Genomic DNA, 19,269 nt, shown 5'->3' with positions numbered 1-19,269 from the left:
TTTGATGGTTTGAGCGACTAAACATGAGCAGTCATTATTTTCAAATTTCAAAAGATCAAGGCAACAATCATACTAGACTTTCTATGTTGGCGAAACTGAAATGAAGAAAAAGGATCTCTGATGAAGTAAGTACTTTTCATTTACTCCATTGTTTCCCAGACTTTGCTTGTTCCTCTTTCTCCACTCCTTTTTGTGCAGTTATTGACTAGTTTTTCCCTTTTATTTTTGGAAACGTCCAGTACAATATTGACTTTGAGCTTGTGTTACGAGCGCGGCCGACTCACCAGGCGCGTCCCAGTCCGCTGCTGTGGCGTTAGGATTGTGGAGCTGGTTGAACAGGTTGTTGATGACGTCGCTGCGGTTGGTCCTGGGGTCCAGACACATTTGGCCCGCGGGACACAGGCCGTCCTCGTCCACCTCGCGCGTGAACACGAAGGGGTGCTCTACCAGCGTCACCACCCTCAGACGGTGTCCCTCCACTGAAAGACCAGGCCTCCACCGACCCCACACCGTCCCCTCCGCCTGCCCCTCCCCTCCTCTCACGCCGGCCCCCAGCCCCTGACCCTGGCTGTTTCCGAATCCGCCCACCAATCCCAGGATTCCGTTCTCCAGCTCCAGAGTCCCGCGGGTCCACTGTCCCACCGTGACCCAGGCCGGCTGCCCCAGAGCGCCCCTCTTCAGGCTCCAGACGTGGAAGAGCTGTGAGGAGAGCACCCTCGAGTGATTCGGCTCCACCTGGATGAGCCCCGTGGCCCCGGTGAACGAGGTGTTGGACAGGTATCTGCACGGACAGAGAGAGAAGAGAGGGAGGGATGAATATTCACAAAAATACCCTGTTATTAGAGCACAGCAAAGAGCCTCTGTGCGATTACATGGATGCTCGCACTCTTCCTACTGCTTCTATAGCAACCATACGTTCACACTGCAGGTTGAATGAATTTTTTTTTTGCCCAAATGTGACCTTGATCTGTTTTTTTCATGACATTGTAAGCATTTTTTCAAAAGTAACCCAGGCCACTTCAATATGTGTCACTAATCGGATTCAAATCGGATCTTTTGCAGTGAAATAAATGCAGTCTGAACATGCAGATGACATTTATCTGACCTATGCTCTGGAAAAAACAGGTGTCACATTTTGTTTAGTTGTAAAAGATGGGAATTAAACAGATGAACCTTCCAAATGCCTGCCAGACAACAGCAGCAACGCTAGAAAGTGCAACAAAAGTGAAGTTTTACACTGAAATGGTTATGTAAAGTGTGTCAAAGATGAAATATCAACTTTTGCCTATCAAAGATGAAATATAAAGATGATTATAGCCTGTATAAATGGTGCATCCTCCTAGTCTTATTCTGTCTCTGTGACAACAGCACAAGTCCTGGTTGTGTCCCATTTCTTCTCCACATCGGACACTTCACACATGAAAACTGATTTGAGACACTTGAATCACCTCTTTTGTGAGCGTCAAGACCTGCAGTGTGAATGTAGCCTTAGATAACGTTTCAATACAAATATCATCATATTGTGTGTCAGCCAAGACCACACACTTCTGCAAAGACCATACACAGCCTCCACAATTTATGATGGGCATGATTGACAGGCGGAATAACCAATCAGAGAAACGCACTTTGTGTCAAAACAAACATGTAGCCATAAGAGTAAAGTATGAAGTATGCTAATATCTGCAGAATGAATGTGCTAACCACCAGAAACACATCTGAGGTAAAGGAAGTTATATTTTTAGTCCTGAATGTCACAAGGATAGTTCAGAGATGTCTTTCAATTTGAGAGACATGCTACAAATTGCTGCTGTGATTGGAACGCTCCAAAATTGGACAATTTTTCAATTTTCCAATATTAATACAAAAAAATATATATATACGTACTTCTACTAATTCCAGAATTGTCAGTAACCTTTTCAGCATTCGTCTATTCATTGAATAATATGTTTTACAAGTTCTCGTAGGCAAGTACATTTCACTGTGACAAACTCAAGAGACTGAATCATTAGTCAAGTCTGGAAACACGCAAAGATTGGGGACACAGACATATCATTTCCTGGTGAAGTGGTGAACTTGGGCATGCTGAGTCTATGAGGAGTAATTACATTTAGGAGAATGTCATAATTAAAAGTGAATGCAGTGCAGTGAGGGTCCCCTTCCATCTGGCCAGTCCATACAGACAGTCATTGCTATTCGCCTCACTCTCGAGGAGGCCGTCACTCTGGTCTTTACCCAGGAATACATTAGGAAGAGCCATCCCCGCTGCTCATAAAACTCCTCTGGCCTCTTGAACCAAAGTGGAGGACTGTTAGCCTCTGTGGAAACAATCTGAGCATGTGTGAGCGTGAACCATGTATTGTTTGATCACGCCTTGATTAGAGCTGGGATTGTCGGCAGATCAGTGTAAATGGCCCGGGAGCTAGTTTAAATGTTAAACTAGGCAGGGATCAGTGGATGCACGTGGGTTTATGGGCAGCTGAACCGTGCCACGGCTTTTATTATGTTAGGGTCAAGACGACAGACGGAAAATGGTGATTTTGCCTTTTCTGTTAATGAAAGAGGTTAAGGAAGCTGTGGAAACACGAGCGCCATGAGCTAAAGAATGGATTTCTCTGTTCACCGTTTGTTTAATTCCCCATCTATAATATATCCTTTTATTCCTCTCCTTTCTCCATGTGAGGAATGAAGGGTGCAAAAGTCAGAGCTGGTGGGTATAAGGATTCTTTTATTAAATATGTTTAAGACTATAAAAAGCTACTTTCTCACAGGAGTCATGACCTGCACATTTTAACTTGTCTGGAGCTGCCTGACACATTGAGGCACCGAAATGTGGATAAAATGTTAAAATACATGCTGAGAATGTAACTGAACATCATGTGTGCAGAATATAATATTACAAAGCCAGTAAGTAAGTACATTTTATTGGTATAGCACCTTTCACAGACAGAAGTCACACAGTGCTTCACAAAAACACAGAATAAATAATAAAAACACTAAAAACTTACAGTGAGCAATGAGCATACAACAATATACAGTGAAATCAGTCCCTTAAGCGACTTAAATTAAAAGGCCTGACTGAATACAAATGTGTTTTACCAGGAGATAGTATTCACCATTTTGCTAATACTAATACCAAAACTATATTAATCTGAACTAATGTTTTCCCTCTCCTGAATCATTTTAGAACTACCATCATTTTGTGTTGAAAATTGCAGTCAATACGTTATCTTTTTTTTAAAATGTTTTTTATGGTATTGAACCAACACTAATATGCAGTGATTTCATCATAAATGCTTCTATTGCTGTTTTTAAATGTAAAACTTTCAGATATTTGGCCACACTGCCAAGGCGGTTAGCGCTCTTGCCTCCCAAGAAGGAGATCATGGGTTCGATTCCCGGACCAGACCAACATCACATGATCTCTCTGGGTGGAGTCTGCATGTTCTCCCCGTGTTACCGTGGGTTCTCTCCGGGTTCTCCGGCTTCCTCCCACCGTCCAAAGACATGCATGTGTTAGGCAAAATTGGTGACTCTAAATTGGCCCCAGTGAATGAATGTGAGAGTGAACTGTCTGTCATGTCTCTGTGTTGACCCTGCGACAAGTTGGCCACTGTCCAGGGTGACTCGAAGTCACTGGGATAGGCTCCAGTCACCCGCGACCCCGAAAGGGAACAAGCGGTAGAAAATGGATGGATATTTTACACACAATTTTGCACATTTATCTTACAGAATTTTGTCTTCTTCAGTGGTGTAAATTCAAACAGGTGGGTATTTTGGGTGACTTTGACTCGTTGCCTCCTCTCCTCCTGATTTACTCCAGGAGCGCACTCTCCATTTAAGAAGTTGTAATTCTCCGGACACTGATTAAAACGCCTATGATCTCAAAGTCATTCGGTGTTAACTTATGTTTCCTCCTCAGCCTTACGCTCCGTCTCACTGACCATAAAGAGGAGCGCGTGCCTCGCCTCGCGCCTGTATCACTCCCGGTAATAGCACGGCTGAATCATCATATCCGATAGACAGCAGATCCATCAGCCTCTCCGGCCTGCTGCAGTGGATGCATGCGGCTGCGCGGAAAAAATTAAGTGCTTTACATTTCTTATCAAGGCAAACGAGTTCAAGGACTGAGTATTTATAGCGGAGGCGGAGGAAGTACTCTAAATTGTCCGTGTGTTAAAAGTTGGAAACGAGCTGCGGAGAAAAACAGGCTGTTTAGGGGAAAACTACAACTGATAATAAGTTGTTGTGCCTCGTTTGCTTTTACTGTACAACTGCCGCTTCTGTCTGTGAAATCCCTTAGTCGTCCAGGTCGGTTCCAGAGCAAAATGGAATTCAGTTTCTGTCGAGTGAATACGTTTCGTTCCATCTAAGCCACACATACTGATAGTGAGGTAAAACTATTACTACTACCATCCATCCATCCGTCTTCTTCCACTTATCTGGGGCCGGGTCGCGGGGGCAGCAGTCTAAGCAGGGACTCCCAGACTTCCTCTCCCCAGACACTTCACCCAACTCCTCCGTGGGATCCCGAGGCGTTCCCAGGTCAGCCGAGAGACATAGTCCATCCAGCCTGTCCTGGGTCTTCCATGGGGGCTCTTCTCAGTGGGACATGCCCGAAACACCTCCCAGGAGGCTCCGGAACAGATGCCGAGCCACCTCAGCTGGCTCCTCTCGACGTGGAGGAACAGCGGCTCTACTCTGAGCTCCTCCCGTGTGACTGAGCTCCTCACTCTGTCTCTAAGGGAGCGCCCAGCCACACGGCGGAGGAAACTCATTTCGACCGATCTTGTCCTTTTGGTCATTACACAAAGCTCATGACCATAGGTGAGGGCAGGAACGTAGACCGACCGGTAAATCGAGAGCTTTGCCTTTCGACTCAGCTCTTTCTTTACCACAACAGCACATTACTGCTACCTCCATTTACAAAACTATACTGTCAATACTGCTTATTTTTATACTTTTGCTACCATATGCGCACTGTCACTTTCGATTATTTCAACAGTAGACTAGTCAAACGATCATTTCAGTTGAACAAATAAAGAATTATGATATATCATGTTGACTGAAGGCTTTTAGGTGAACAATATTTGCAAATAAAGTGTGTTCTTGATGAAAATCTGAAATAATGCCACTGTATTTGTTATAAAAGGTCTTTGTTTGTAATCCAGATAACAATTATGATTCCCAAAATACGATCACAATTATTTTCTATGTAGTTGACTTGTTATGATTACTCAATTAAGCTCTAATGTTCCTAAACCTTATAACAGAGATACCTAATACTACTACTGTGTAACTCCTTTACTGGGCACTAGAAAAAACTCCCACAATAAAGCAGTAATATCACACTATATGACGTTGGCTGAACTGGACTGATGTTTCTATCCAAATGTGTTGATCCATTAGCCTGTTGTCAGATGTGGACTATAACGCCTGCTAAAGCTGCTCCACGGGGCAGTAAATGATGAGTCTCTGTCACACTGATCGCTTCCCCCTTTTCCTCAGCTTCGGTCGGGGTTGGGCTTTAGTTTACTCTGGCGTCTGTGCGTGCCGGAGGATGATATGGGCCCGGTTGTCTCAGCTGTTTTAATCTTGTCAGCGCAGATAGCATCGGTGTGACGATTCTGTCAAGTGTGAGACTGGCAGATCTCAGTATGTGATAACAAATACTTCACTTCCTTATCCTCTCTGAGCTTTTATACAGTAGTCTTCAGAAACATCCTGTACTCAAACAGCACTTTGGATTCGCCGCTTCCTTTGTCTATCAGTTTTTCAAAGTTTTCCATCTTTTTTTGATTTTTGAACTGGGGCAGAACTATTGGACTAACTGTTTAAGGGACGTAACTTTTTTGCCTTCCAACACTAAGCTACGGTTAAATGACTTTTTCTTATTTATATTTTAGTCCAAACATCATAAGCAGTATTGGAAAGAATAATACAAATGTAATACGTGAACTGTATTCTGAATATTTTCACACTGTTTGGCATTCTATTATAATTTAAAATGCCCCATGGAATTAAAACAGCTTTATGTTCATTGCACTATTTGTTATAGCCAACATTTCTTCATCACTGATCTGACAAGGGGAAAAAAATCACACATTCTTCACCACAAGAGCAGTAGTTTCTAATTCCCTCACTAAAACTGTGTGTGTATTGCAAGGATCTGTACACAGTTCCTTGGCTATAAAAGACTTGCCTGACCAGCCATTCCAAACACATTTTGACAGACTACTTTACAAAACCTGAGAGTCTGGGATCCTACCCAGTCGCGCCAATTTCCAAAGGGAGTGATAGACAGGCGGATTAACCAATCAGACAAACGCATTGTCCGTTCGTGTCTAAACAAACATGGTGGATTACGAGGAAAGGATAAAAATAACACAGACTGAGAAACGTTGCCGACTTCTGCTGAGTCAACAAGCGACGCACTAAAGTCTGTAAATCTCAGGTTATATATTTTCTTCTGAATGTTCCGAAAATATTTGAGAGATAGATGTCTTCCGCATTTGAGAGACACGTGACACAAATTAGTGGCGGTGGTTGGATCGGTAAATGCTGGAAAGTTTTTTTTGACGCCCCCCAATGGTCCGATTCCAGACCGAGACGCATTCGGACAGAATGTGGGCGGGGCTGGCGGGTCTGGTGTTTACTTTCCCAATTTCCCTAAAATTCCCAAGTTTGTGATGGTACGTCTGAAGCCAAAGCTACCTTCCCCGTCCCAATCACTCACACACTAGATTCATACATGTGAGCGTTTAAGTGTCTTGCCCAAGGACTCCATGACTAGAGATGTCAGGATTATTTGGTTAGTCGATAATTGGTATTATTCAGGTCACAGTATAATCGTATACTGTTTAAGAAGCAAAATTAGGCCATTTCAATTCAAAATGCACTCCAAAAATATATAAATGTCATGTTTTTGTGGCTTTATATCACAATTACATTACTTTTGCATTCAAAAAGTTTGATTCCATAAAGCTGGTGACATAGTATTGTAACAGTAATGTATTAGAATGGAAAAATTATGGATTTCACTTTTGTTTTAGTATGTGTCAATTACAATGAATGATTGTTAGAGCGTAACGTCGCTAACCTCCCTGACACAAGTCTCCGTTGGGTTTGAACTGTCAACCTTCAAATTTGTGTGAAAACTGCAACCACAAAGTCACTGCAGTCGCAAGAAAATAACGGCGTCATCGTTATTCCACAGATGAAGTGTTTCAAGTAATGGCACCACATTTTACCGTTATGCTATGATGTCTAGCTTTTGAATGTTTCTCAAATATACGTTGACGGAAATGTTTGGTTAGCAATGCCATCGCAGGATCTTATAACTTTGCAGCAAATAACTGAAGATTTTTTGGCTCAGAACTATTTTTGAACAAGACATGACTCTTCCAGCGTCACCATGTCTTCCGCGTCAAAGATGGTGACCCAATTACTGCATGTCAGGTTAAAAAAAATGATAAAAGTGTCACACAAAAGTTGTACACCCCGAAATAAAACTGATGTATCAAAAAATGTACACTATAACTAATGATGACAGTTTGGGCTTATTGGGTCTTGCTGCTAATTTAAGATACATCAGAGATTTACAAAGCCCTGGACAAAAAAGAACATGAAGGCAATCTACAACTCTATGTTGTGCTTTTGACTATACCTCGGGGTAGGGATAACATATACAAAATAAAAAACAACACAGTTAGAAGAAAATGGCTTTTTTCTGACAGTATGCCCAAGCTACTAATCATTAGCAACGCATTAGCAAGTGCTGCAATGATTTACTATTTAGGTACTATACTGTCATCTGCAAATAACAAAATATCCAGGAGTCATATTATTTGTAAAACCTGCTAACATTTTTGTTTAGATCGATAGAAAAATATTCTAAAATGCACTGGTTCTTGTTAAACTTATTAGGTTAGCAGTGCATATCTAAATTTCCTTCCCTCAAATGTTACTGCTTCAGAACATGTGTAAAACGTACAATATACACACACAGATTGCTATATATTTAGATATTTTGGCTCAACCCTGAATTTAAAAATGATTTATTTCAGTACCTTGTTTGTTTCTGACACATATTTACAGTACTCTTACTTGAGTGAAAGTTTTGGTTCTCATTTCCACTTTGAGTCAGTACAAGTTTCATGTTGATAATATAAATGATGAACATGAGTGTGTAGAATACTACATTTTGTACATTAATGGATCATCCTTCCAACTGAGTTAACTTCAAATTATAAATCAGATGTTTGGTTCAGACAGTTCATTTCACAGTTACAGTTGACTTGAGTAATAGTTTAACACTGTTTTACTCTTACTTAGGTACTAATTTCTACACTTTCTACTTTATTTATATTATTTTTGAACTGAACTCTAATGCGGAAGAAAAAAACGGTAAAACTCTTTGAAACATGGCAATGCAAAGACATGATGTTTTCCCTGCTCTTGAATGACACCTTTCTGCCTTTTACCCAGAGTTATACAATTGGAATAAAATTGTTCAGTGTCTGGGAGGGGGAAAAACATGACAAGAGCGTGGTGACAATTGTGCTGGTCTGAATTTTGAATCACATCCCCAGTGTTGTGCAGGAATGAGCTTGACTGACAGCGTCTATGAACCTTCAGCTGAACTATGCCTAATGTTTATTAAAATGCACCTTCATTAGCGATGTCCCAGTTAAAATTACCATACTCATGTGGGCCCCATCTGTGCTACACTATTTAAAACTCCACTTTGCTCCCGTGGCTACTTTCGTTTTGGGACTGGGTATCAAAACATATGATCTACAAGTGTTTAACCTCATTGTTGGCAGGGTTGTCTGTCCCGTACCATAGCGATAGGTATCGGCAGCGTATCGGCTTGATCCATAAAATAAATAGCCTTCTCCACACGCAGTAGAAGCGGCTAAAGCTTCCGCTAAAGAGGATTTATTAATGGCAGATATAATTTGTTTTACCACTGCAATGACTTCAGTGTCTTAAGAGTGACATTTAAACTTTGGTCAAATCGGCAGTTAGGCTATTTTTAATTAGGCCTATGAAGTCATAATGTCATACAATTTGAGCCAACTTTTGTGTTGTATTCTTATTTATTTATAAAGGGACATTATCAGACTTAAGTGTTGTTAATAAAAACATTAAGAATAAGATTGATCGGGAATGGAGATGGGTATCGGATCAGTATCGGAATTACAAACATTAAAAGATCGGTATCGGATTGGGAGCCAAACAAATGGGACAACACTAATTGTTGGGGATTGTTGGCTCCACGCACTCGCCTTATTAATCTTATGGTTTAAAGTCCTTTAAAAACAATCACATCTTTCAGGTTGAATAAGGGTGCAACTTTCTGAAGATATTGTAAAAAACAATAAGTTCTTATTTTTTTGTGGCAGTTTTTACAGAGAGACCAGATAACAACATCTGCAAAGCAGCAAATTCTACCACAGAATTCTGACCTGCCCTCCAGCTTCAGTCTAGGATGTTGGAATTTCAGGTACTTTAAACACGACCTTTGCAGAGAGCAATGCATCATGTCTAGGGAAAACTGAGAAACATAACTTTTACCCTCTTTTACAATGTGTATTTTAAGCACAACCAATTCATGTCCATTGTGACAATGGAGTCTTAACGGAGGTTGTTAATTTGGCGTTACCCCAGGTTAACGAATTGTTCTATCGATGTTGAAACACAGCAGGCAGTGCTAGAATAATGGTATGCAATAAGCTACCGTTAGCATTCTTAGATATAAATTTAACTTTATTCTTCTCTTTGTCTTTGTGTCTGTTTTTGGTACAATATAACCTATAGCGTGTGGTTGATAGAGTGGATCTCCCCGCTGTTTCCCCCAGGACGTCCTGATTTTTGGCGCAATCTATTGCTGCAGTGGGAATTACACAGTTTAAAATAAAAATAATGTCAATGCATTTCAAGCTGGCCTCTCACTTCGGGGTCTCAGCACGCAGTTGTACTAATCGTGATTAGACGGAAGAATTTCATAGAACGATTTATGGACTTAAGAACAGTAGAGAATATTCTAAGAGCCATGTAACAGATCGAGTCAGTTACCCAGGTGATTCAGAATGGAGTGTTTTTGAGGCTCGTAGGGGAAAGGACTTTCTAACTGGGATTCATAAAACAAGCAAGAATGAAGATCACTTTGCCCCAGGTCACCCCTGAAAAAGAGTTATTGATCTCAATGGGTTTTTATCTGGTTAAATAAAGGTTAATACATATGAATAAATAAATAAATGCATCTCCAGGTATGTTTTGGATGAGGGAACAATGTTAAAACATGGTCAAAAGCTCAAAAAAGTACATTTTGCAGAATTTTGTGAGATTGGGTTCACCATTGTCACCTTTTTTGTTGAATAGTGCTAACACATTTTCAAACCTTTTTTGTCCTCGGCTCATTTGCGCTGACAGAGAGGATATCACCCAGTTTTTGTTCCATAGACCCTTAATTAGAGAGATATCGATTCAATTCATTTCAGTCTATTTCTATCACAGAACTGAGCCGTCCTCCAGCTCCGGTTTCAAATGTGTTAAAAGCCTGTACCATTAAGCCCTCTCTATCTGCTTGTATTTACTTATCGTGAACATTTATAATAAATCCTTCCAAAACAGCGCTCAATGTCCAGCCATTTCCACGGTCGTCTCTGTGCTTTGAATTTGAAATCAGTGTCCTCCCTTCATCCCTACAATCTCCAGACAGACAGTCTCTCCTCCCCTCAACTCTGCTCTGTCCCTCGAGTCTTATGCTGTTAATTACCTTTTCCATGTTGAGGTCTCTATATGTATATTTTTAAGACTCTGTTCAGCCTCTGTGGAGGAAATGTCTGCACGAACAGTTGCAGAAAATAGGGACAATGATGAGGCAGTGAAGAGGATAGGGAGAATATTGTAACGTAATCAGTCCGGTTCAGGCTCAGGGGGAAGGTCAGTGACAATGTATTGGCGGTTTTCAGATTATGCTGCATTAACCATGGTAAATATTAAAAAAGAAAATCTGCAAATGATGAAATAGATCATTTATATAAGTGATTTGGTCATCTCACTTTACCAGGTCCATAGAAAGTTATTATGTCATCTTAAATCTAGAAATACTGTTATGGATTTAAGTTCCCATGGCTTCTCTAAAATGGCCACTGCTAAAATCACCTGCTAAAAGTGTGCAGATATTGATTCTGATTTTATGTTGGTTTCGGTCAATACTGTTAACTGCGAGCAATTTGTCCCACAGTGGAAGCCAAATATCAAAAATGTGATGTTGCGGACAAAAAGTCACAACTCAACCGCACATGTTTTTTCCTCTGACATACACGGTGCGCCCACGCAAACATCTGGTGGCACAATTTATGTACTGATTTGACATATGTTGAGAGGTACACTTTATGTAACCTTTCTGATTGTCTGTCTCCATGGAGATGTTACTGCTTTGCCTGGAATCTTCACCGGTATGACATTAAATATACTTATCATGCATTCATTCAAATATTAGCCTTAAACAATATGCAGTTGGCTGGGAATGGGCCCGCCACTCCACAGACCTTATCTGTAACTCGGCCTAGAGCAGGCATGTCCAAACTAGGGCCCGGGGGCCAAATGCGGCCCTCAGACCAATTTTTGTTGGCCCTCTGGCTTCCTAGTTGGTCCAAACAAGAAAAAGTAGTACATTTTGCTGTAACATTGGACAAATTAAGGCATTTTCATGTTATACCAGCTTAATATTAACTTTCCAAGTCTTATTAAAAGGTGTGGAGGCTCATCGAAACTATGACAAATGCAAAATTTAGAATGATTAACTTAGTCATTTGACAAATTCAAGATTTTCAGGTTGTTTGTGGCCCTCTGCACCGAATAAGTTTCAAAATGCGGCCCTCGGGGAAAAAAGTTTGGACACCCCTGGTAGAGGCATCATCTCCTTATCTCCATGAGTTAGGTCACTTAAATGCCATACTGTGGAACATTCTAAGCAAAGCAATCTCTCCACAAAATTACACACTTTTAAGTGAATCACGCTTACTTTTGCCTATTGCCTTGAATATACTCTATTTCTATCTTGAGCAATCTTAATATATATATAGCTCCATACATGAACTTTCTCGTCTTGGATACTGCCATAGGTGAGTTTGTATGTACACTGTTATGGTTTGTTTCTTGTTTATCCTTCATAGCCGAGTAATTTTTATAGAACCAACGCAACTCATACACCTTGAACCAATTCCATAATGTATAACGACACACATTTTTTGAAGAATCCTCCAAAGCACACGTGCTGTGATCAATGTAAACCAAATGCACATCGATTATTACCATTCCAAACTCTTCGCCTCATCCAATCCCCGTGTGAATTGAGTGTAATTTCAAACACTTTACACTGTTTTCCTGCTCGGTTGGAGTTCAATAACACTGCTGTATGGCCTAAATGGTGCGAGTGCAGTGTGTGTGCTGTGGCTGATTATATGGCTGCTGCTGCTGCTGCTGCTGCTGCTGCTGCTGCTGCTGCTGTTGACAATCTCAATGTGCATTAAATGTTTGCTCAAATCACAAATCCCTCTTTCCCAGCTCCACATGACACAGAAACCGGCCACATGCTGCGTTATCCGTTGCCTCATTTGGAAAAAACGAACATGTCAACCGGCAGGGCGGACAGACTGGGCGAGTTTGAGTCATGCTGCACTTTGGTACATCCCCCTCTCCACATATGGATTTAGAGAACATGTATATTTTAGCAGAAAGTGTGGAAAGGAGTGCACAAAATCTGTTTATGGATTAATATAAAATTCTGCTTGGGAAAGTGCTTCAAACATTTTTACTCGCACCAAAGTTACAACATATTTCAAGCTGACGTACTATGCTTGATTTTTGTATTCATTTCTCACAAACAGTAACCATATTTTCACAGTAAACAGCAATGTACAAAACAATATAGTCAAATAAATAATTCAAAATAGAAATATATAAGAGAACTGATTCTGATTTTCTTTTCATAGCAGCATTTGACAATCAAGAGTCTTGATTATTTTTTACAGTTTTAGTCTAAATTAAAATTGCAAGTACAGGATTAGTAAAACAGGCAGGAATCAATCAAAATATGGACTGAGAAAATGTAAATACCGGTACAACTTTTTAATATATATATAGATATACAAGAACATATACAAATTTTAATTAAACTAGCTTGTAACTACCATCCTCAAATGTTGGTTATGCATACAAATGTGTATTTTTATGGCCCTCTGCTGCTGCAAAAGTTGTTGCTCACTGTAATAAAACCAGGCTTAACTCCGGGGCGTCCATGTATCAGTTTGCCATAAAGACCTCCTCCTTTCCTCAGTGTGACAGGAGTACTGAGAAGGAGCTCCCCAACAGAGCAGAGGACAAGCAAGGGCAACCCGGGGCGACTTCTACTAAAAATGTCCCCAAAAATGCCATTGCGAGCCAGTTCCTGCACTAACAGGCTTTGGATGGAGCGGGACGGTCATTTTAATTGCCATTTTTAGTGCAGTCATTTGGGACATTGTGTAAATATTGTACTCTATGGCCAGAGGTAGTAAAAAGTTTTGATAAAAGAAGTAATTATGAGCAGAAGTACTTGCGGCAATGTGTGAGTCTTGTAAGTTCAATATAAATATTGTTTTAAGTCCAGTCTGGGAAGGTCAAAAATGTTCCAAAAACGATGGACATTAAACGTGGCCTCAGACTATTTGATGTGTATGCACATTTGTAGGGAATTACAAGGGATTACTTTAGAAAAAGAAGAAATAAAAAAGGCTAAACAAATAAAATGTCACACTAATAAATGTTCAATGCGATGACGGGCTCAAAGCACAAAAGGATAGCCATCTAGCCAAAGCACAAATTCCATAAAACTGGAACTAAAATTGTTTTCACTTTCCCCATGAAGAAGCAAACAATTAGCATGCATAAATTAGTTTCACTAGAGAAACCTGGACTAAATATGCAATTAGTACATCTGGCCAAAGGTTATTAGTAATCAGTGTTAATGTGTAATTAGATTAAAAGAGGGGTCTGAAAACAAAATATCAACTTAATGGGTTTAAGTTCAACTTGAAAAAAGTAATAAAGGTCCTCCACCTGACTTTTGTATTTCTTCAGGCTAATGCACAGTGCATAATAAAGTGTACAGCAGCTTTTTGAGAAAAAAGAGACTCAAGGGTATAATCTATGACTTTTAGAAATCATTTTGTTGAGTTGAGAAATAAATGTCAAGGACACTTTTTGGGCTTTAAGTGGATGAGAACTATGTGGAATCTACGGCCCGTGATGTCATGGTGCAACATTAGAGTGAGTCAAGGGATTAAGTGGCTGGGGGTTCATTCATGGCATAGCACATTTAATATAAAACTATATTTGGATGTAATTAACCACCAAAATAATATATATAAAGTTAGAATGTATATAATGTATCCAAACTAACTCTCATTAGTTGTCTTGTGCTTACCTGACCAAATATGGTCCCGAAGACGGTCTGTCGGGTCGGCTGAGTTTGTCGTAGCAGCTCACCATGCTCTGGATAAGCGCCAGATCCGGCCTCACCATCGTTGCCGCGGTAACAGCCCGACTCACCAAATGTAAAGCGTCCCTTATGTAGAAACTTAGAGGCTTACGTCCCACCTCGCCGTACGCCAAAAGTCCGAGTGGGCCACCTAAAGTGTGGAGTGCGTCTGGAGACATAGGGTATCCCATGATCCATTGCAGCGCCGGCAGGGTGGGTGAAAGACGTTGGGCGGCGCGTAAAACAGATGACAGACACTCGGGGTCGGATCCGAGCAGAAGGACGGAGGAGATAGGGGACTGAGAGCGAAGGAAGCGACTGGAAAGTATCCTTAGGGCTTCCTCCTCCCTCTGGTCCTCCCTCGTCTCCTCGCTGGCCTCTCCACGTCTTTCCCCATCGCCCGTGACGTGTGTGAGGTCGATGACGTCCCATAGGTGCCAGTTGGAGCCGCTGTGCATCTGGAGGTGGGACAGTACGCCATCGCCTCCTTCCTCCCAGCCCGGGCACACCACAGCAGCACCGCCCCAGCCACTCCGGTCCCTCTCATCTCCCCCCTTCAGAACGGTCAACAGCAGGCTGCCCAGCGAGGAGGGGGGCACACGGGCCGACATCTGCAGGTGGAACTGGTTCTGTGAAAAGAAAAGGAACAGATAAGGAAGGGACATTTTTGAAGGAGTTGTTGTGCACACAGAGTAGATGATTATTTTACGTTTTGGTCATTGTAAAATGCAATGTTGGTCTAGGATTGCTTTGTAATAGAACAGTTTTGAACAAGGAAATGTCTTCATTCCAAATTTTTTCTCATTTACATGTTTTTGCTTTAACTTTTTTAGACCCTACATGTATCATTCAGTCTTTCAAATGATCACTAACTAGGCTAGTCAGTCAAATGTGCATGGATCAATTAAAATTAAACTTTGATAGCTGCTTTAAATGTTTAGTTTAGTCAGTTCCTGCCTGATCAAAAGTCTACACACATCACATCAAAATTAACTTAATTGGACTAAACCCAGAAGTAAACCTGGAATGGACCAGGTCTAAACCAGGACGAGAACACGACCGCCACCATTAATGTCCTTAACTTTTTAGTAAATGCCCACGTTTTGCTGGTGCCTATAAGTCCATGCATCAGAAATATAAAAAGGCTTCAAAGAAAAGTTTCAGATAATTAGTTTGGTTCTCACTCTTCTCAGTACTTCAGTAGCACCTACAGGCAGCAAACTTTCCAAACTATTACTGAGAAAATAATTACTTTATTTTTGACAACTCCTGACTGTATTTTCCACCAAAAAAAAAAATGCCAGACAGTCCAAACAGTTTGGACTTGAATGTTAAATATTATGTCAACACATTTATTTATTTTTATTTTTATTTGCGAACCCAACATTTTTTCTACTTCTAATTTGTTTTATTTATTTCTATTCAACCTTTATTTAATCAGGAAATTCCGATTGAGATTCAAAAGCTCTTTTCCAAGGGAGTTATGGCCAAGAGGAAGCAACATTTACACAGTCACAACAAACAAACAAACAAACAAACAGCATGTTGACATTATGAAAGATATTTATGTCTAATACTTTCAACTTTTAAGACATGAACTCAGTCTTTCTCCAGCATATTCCAAGCAAAAGGAGCTGAGCGTACAAAGGCTTTCTTTCCCAGCTCTGTTCGGCCAAAAGGAACAGAGAGCAGTACTTCTCTGTGTGATCAAAGCACAAATGTACAGTGGCAGTAATCCAAGCATTGCCGTGTAAATACATGCGTAGCAATGCCCTTGCCTCCTAGTGGCCAGAGAAGGCCATTCATGAGTACAAGTCACCGTGATGTTCCATGGCTCTACAGTAATGAACCTGAGAGGAGAAGCATGAGAACCCGTATTCACCATCTGATGACAGGAAGGACAGGAAGCATTCATATAAAAAAGGACAGGAAGCATTCATATAAAAAAGACTGTTGTAATCTAACATAGATATAAAAGTTGCTGTAACGAGGCTTTTTTTTTTACTTCAAAAGAAAAACACAATTTATTACAGAAGAAACTGTTTTATTTTATTTATTTTTCACAAGTTTTTCTATGTGTGGTTTAAAAGTGAGGGAGTCGTCAATCAAGACACCAAAGTATTTGTATTTATGAATCACTTCTGTGACGTTTCCTTCAAGAGTGGACACTGCTGGACCAGACTGAGGCTTCATAAAGTTTAAAAACAACATTAGCTTTGTTTTGCCAGCATTAAGGACTAGTTTGAACTGGAGAAGTGACAAAAGCTACAAACGCTTTCTGCAGGGATTCAATGGCCTGAGTAAGAGACGATTCATTAAATAACTGTGTCATCTCTGTTAGCATCAGAGCCAGTTAGACCCTGGTCAATGATGTACAAGATAAATAGGAGGGGGGGCAAAACTGAGCCCTGTGTCACTCCTTTGTGGACAACAATCAGAACAGAGACCCTCATATGTAATGTACTGTGTCCTGTTATTCAGCTATTTGACAATCATATAAATGCACAGTCTGACAATCCGGAGCAAGTTGTTTTTTTGCTTTTGACAGATCTATAAAAACTGAGTCATAGCACTGTGCCTCAATAGTATAATTTACCACCTTCATAGTAGCACTGATAGTAATGGGCTTTTTCTAATCTAATTCTAAAATAAAGAGCAGTGAAACTGGAGAAGATGGTAGTATGTTTATACTATTATCATAAAAAGTACTTTGTTATAATCAACCAAAGGGAAGGCTTTATGAGACTACAATCGTGCTTCAATTTGTGTGCTTTTCCATTGATGTTAAACTATTGATATCAACAAATATCCGTTAACTGACACAACAGCAAGAGTATGTTTTCTTATTTGTCGATATTGTGTTATCTAAGGTAAAACATAATCAAGTTAAAGAGCGGAGGAGAGGGAGGAGGAATAGAAGAAGCAACAAAATCACAATCACAGATGAATACGATATGGCCTCACTCGGTTTTTCTCAAGGCTGAATAACCCACAATCATATTATTACATTATGCTATTTTTTTTTGGCTCTGGCCACCAGCGTAATCCAGCACAACACTGAACTAAAACAATCCGTCGCATTTGTTCATTATGATCGGAAGAAAAAGAGCGGCGCAGGAACAAACAAGGAGTCAATGATGCTGCTCTAATCTGCCACATCGCAGTCGGGCTTGGCAACGCAACAGTAGCAGCCACAGTTCATCCACAAGCCTGCGTTTCCAATAAAGCTCCTCTCAACACACTGGCTTGTTTCATACTGTTCCAAAATGGATAACACTGTTGTCCTTGAACGCAGCTCACAGATGGACATTTTTTTTCCCTTTGGGGGACCATTCATTTTTCATCCTATCAGCGCTGCAGGCAAGGTGGAAGAGACGGGCTGTGGTTTTTAGATGTTGGGCAGAAGTGAAGAGTAGCTTTAGCAGACTGAAGTTGGTGGACACCTTCTTGCGTGCATATTACTGGTGTTTCCATGTTACAGTACCATACAATTCAATGTAAAGATTTTTTTATATAGAGAAATCAAAGTTTTGTGATGAGATAGTGATTAGTAAATATATGTTATCCTTTTATCAGGTTCTACCCAACTTAAAGAGCTTTAATAAATGCCCTATAGATCTTTTTTATTTATTTTATCCATTGGAATGATGAAAAATCTTTGCCATAGTTGCCAATTTAAAACAGAATTTCATATAATTTTAACAGTTAAAAGGGTGCAGTCAAATCAATCCTCAAAATGTTGCCTACAACAGGAAGCAATGAATAGAAAAGGTCCGTAAAGGGCTATAATTTAACATAACATTCATGTATATGCATAGGGAATAAAACCTTTTATTTTTGGTGGATTAACATGAACATAATTTTAAAGGAGAAATATTATGCTTTTTTCCAGGTGTTGAGCTATAACATAAGTAGACCATCAGTTTACACTTCGTTCATTGTAAACTGTTATATATATATATATATATATATATATATATATATATATATATATATATATATATATATATATATATATATATATATATATATATATATATATAAAACAGTATCTAAATCTAAGTAACTAAAACAAATAATAAAAACTAGTTAATTTACTTCATGTGCAAAACTGCAGTGGCATTTCACTGTAGCAAGCCTTTCATTTACATGTTTTAATTTTTGAAAAGTGGCTACATGACATTTCAGAACACTACATGTATCACTCTGAGCCTTAATTAAGAAAATAAAGATAAAATCACAACTAAGCACAGGGATGTGGGCGAGAGATAGGGGGGGAGGTAAAATCAGGAATTTAGTCAGCACTTGAGCCTCAGTTGCAGAACAAAAATATATCAAACAAACATCAAAATACAACTTTGAGAAAAATAATAATGAGGAAATGATTAACTGTTGTAACCAGTATTTGTTTACATTTTGTTGATATATTACCTTTGTATTAAACCTATTGCGAAGTAACTTATGTGGATTATTTCAGCATTTACAGCCATAAACTTAAGGCTAAACATTAAATTTCATGCACACATTGTATAGTACTCCTGGCACATGGTCTGCATAAGAATCTTGTGTATCTGAAGATGAGACATTCCGCCCCAGCTGCGACGCACACATTTATTCAAATGGAAATGTCCCACCCGGGAGTACAGAATAAACAGAGCGGCCCCTTCGCCAGAGTCCTTGAGTCCCTAAAGAGCAGAGGAAAAAAGTGTTCTTCTGAAGTCTGGGGAGACATGGATGAA

At 40.0% G+C, this 19,269-nt stretch overlaps 1 protein-coding gene across 1 annotated transcript in view; it reads right to left on the bottom strand.

Moving 5' to 3' along the window:
- grin3ba (glutamate receptor, ionotropic, N-methyl-D-aspartate 3Ba) overlaps positions 1-19,269 on the bottom strand; it is a 181,690-nt gene that overhangs the window by 55,545 nt on the left and 106,876 nt on the right. Inside the window, exons 2-3 of the mRNA XM_072458207.1 lie at positions 14,477-15,159; positions 285-781 (exon numbers count right to left, since the gene is read on the bottom strand). Coding sequence (XP_072314308.1) covers positions 285-781; positions 14,477-15,159 — 1,180 coding nt within the window. The remainder of the gene's footprint in view (positions 1-284; positions 782-14,476; positions 15,160-19,269) is intronic.

The sequence above is a fragment of the Eucyclogobius newberryi genome, unplaced genomic scaffold (assembly GCF_026437365.1).
Source record: "Eucyclogobius newberryi isolate DKJ021-1_F unplaced genomic scaffold, fEucNew1.0.hap1 SCAF_21, whole genome shotgun sequence".
Classification (NCBI taxonomy): Eukaryota; Metazoa; Chordata; class Actinopteri; order Gobiiformes; family Gobiidae; genus Eucyclogobius; species Eucyclogobius newberryi.
Note: the sequence above shows the minus strand (reverse complement) of the source record. Positions and strands in the feature narration are given on the sequence as shown.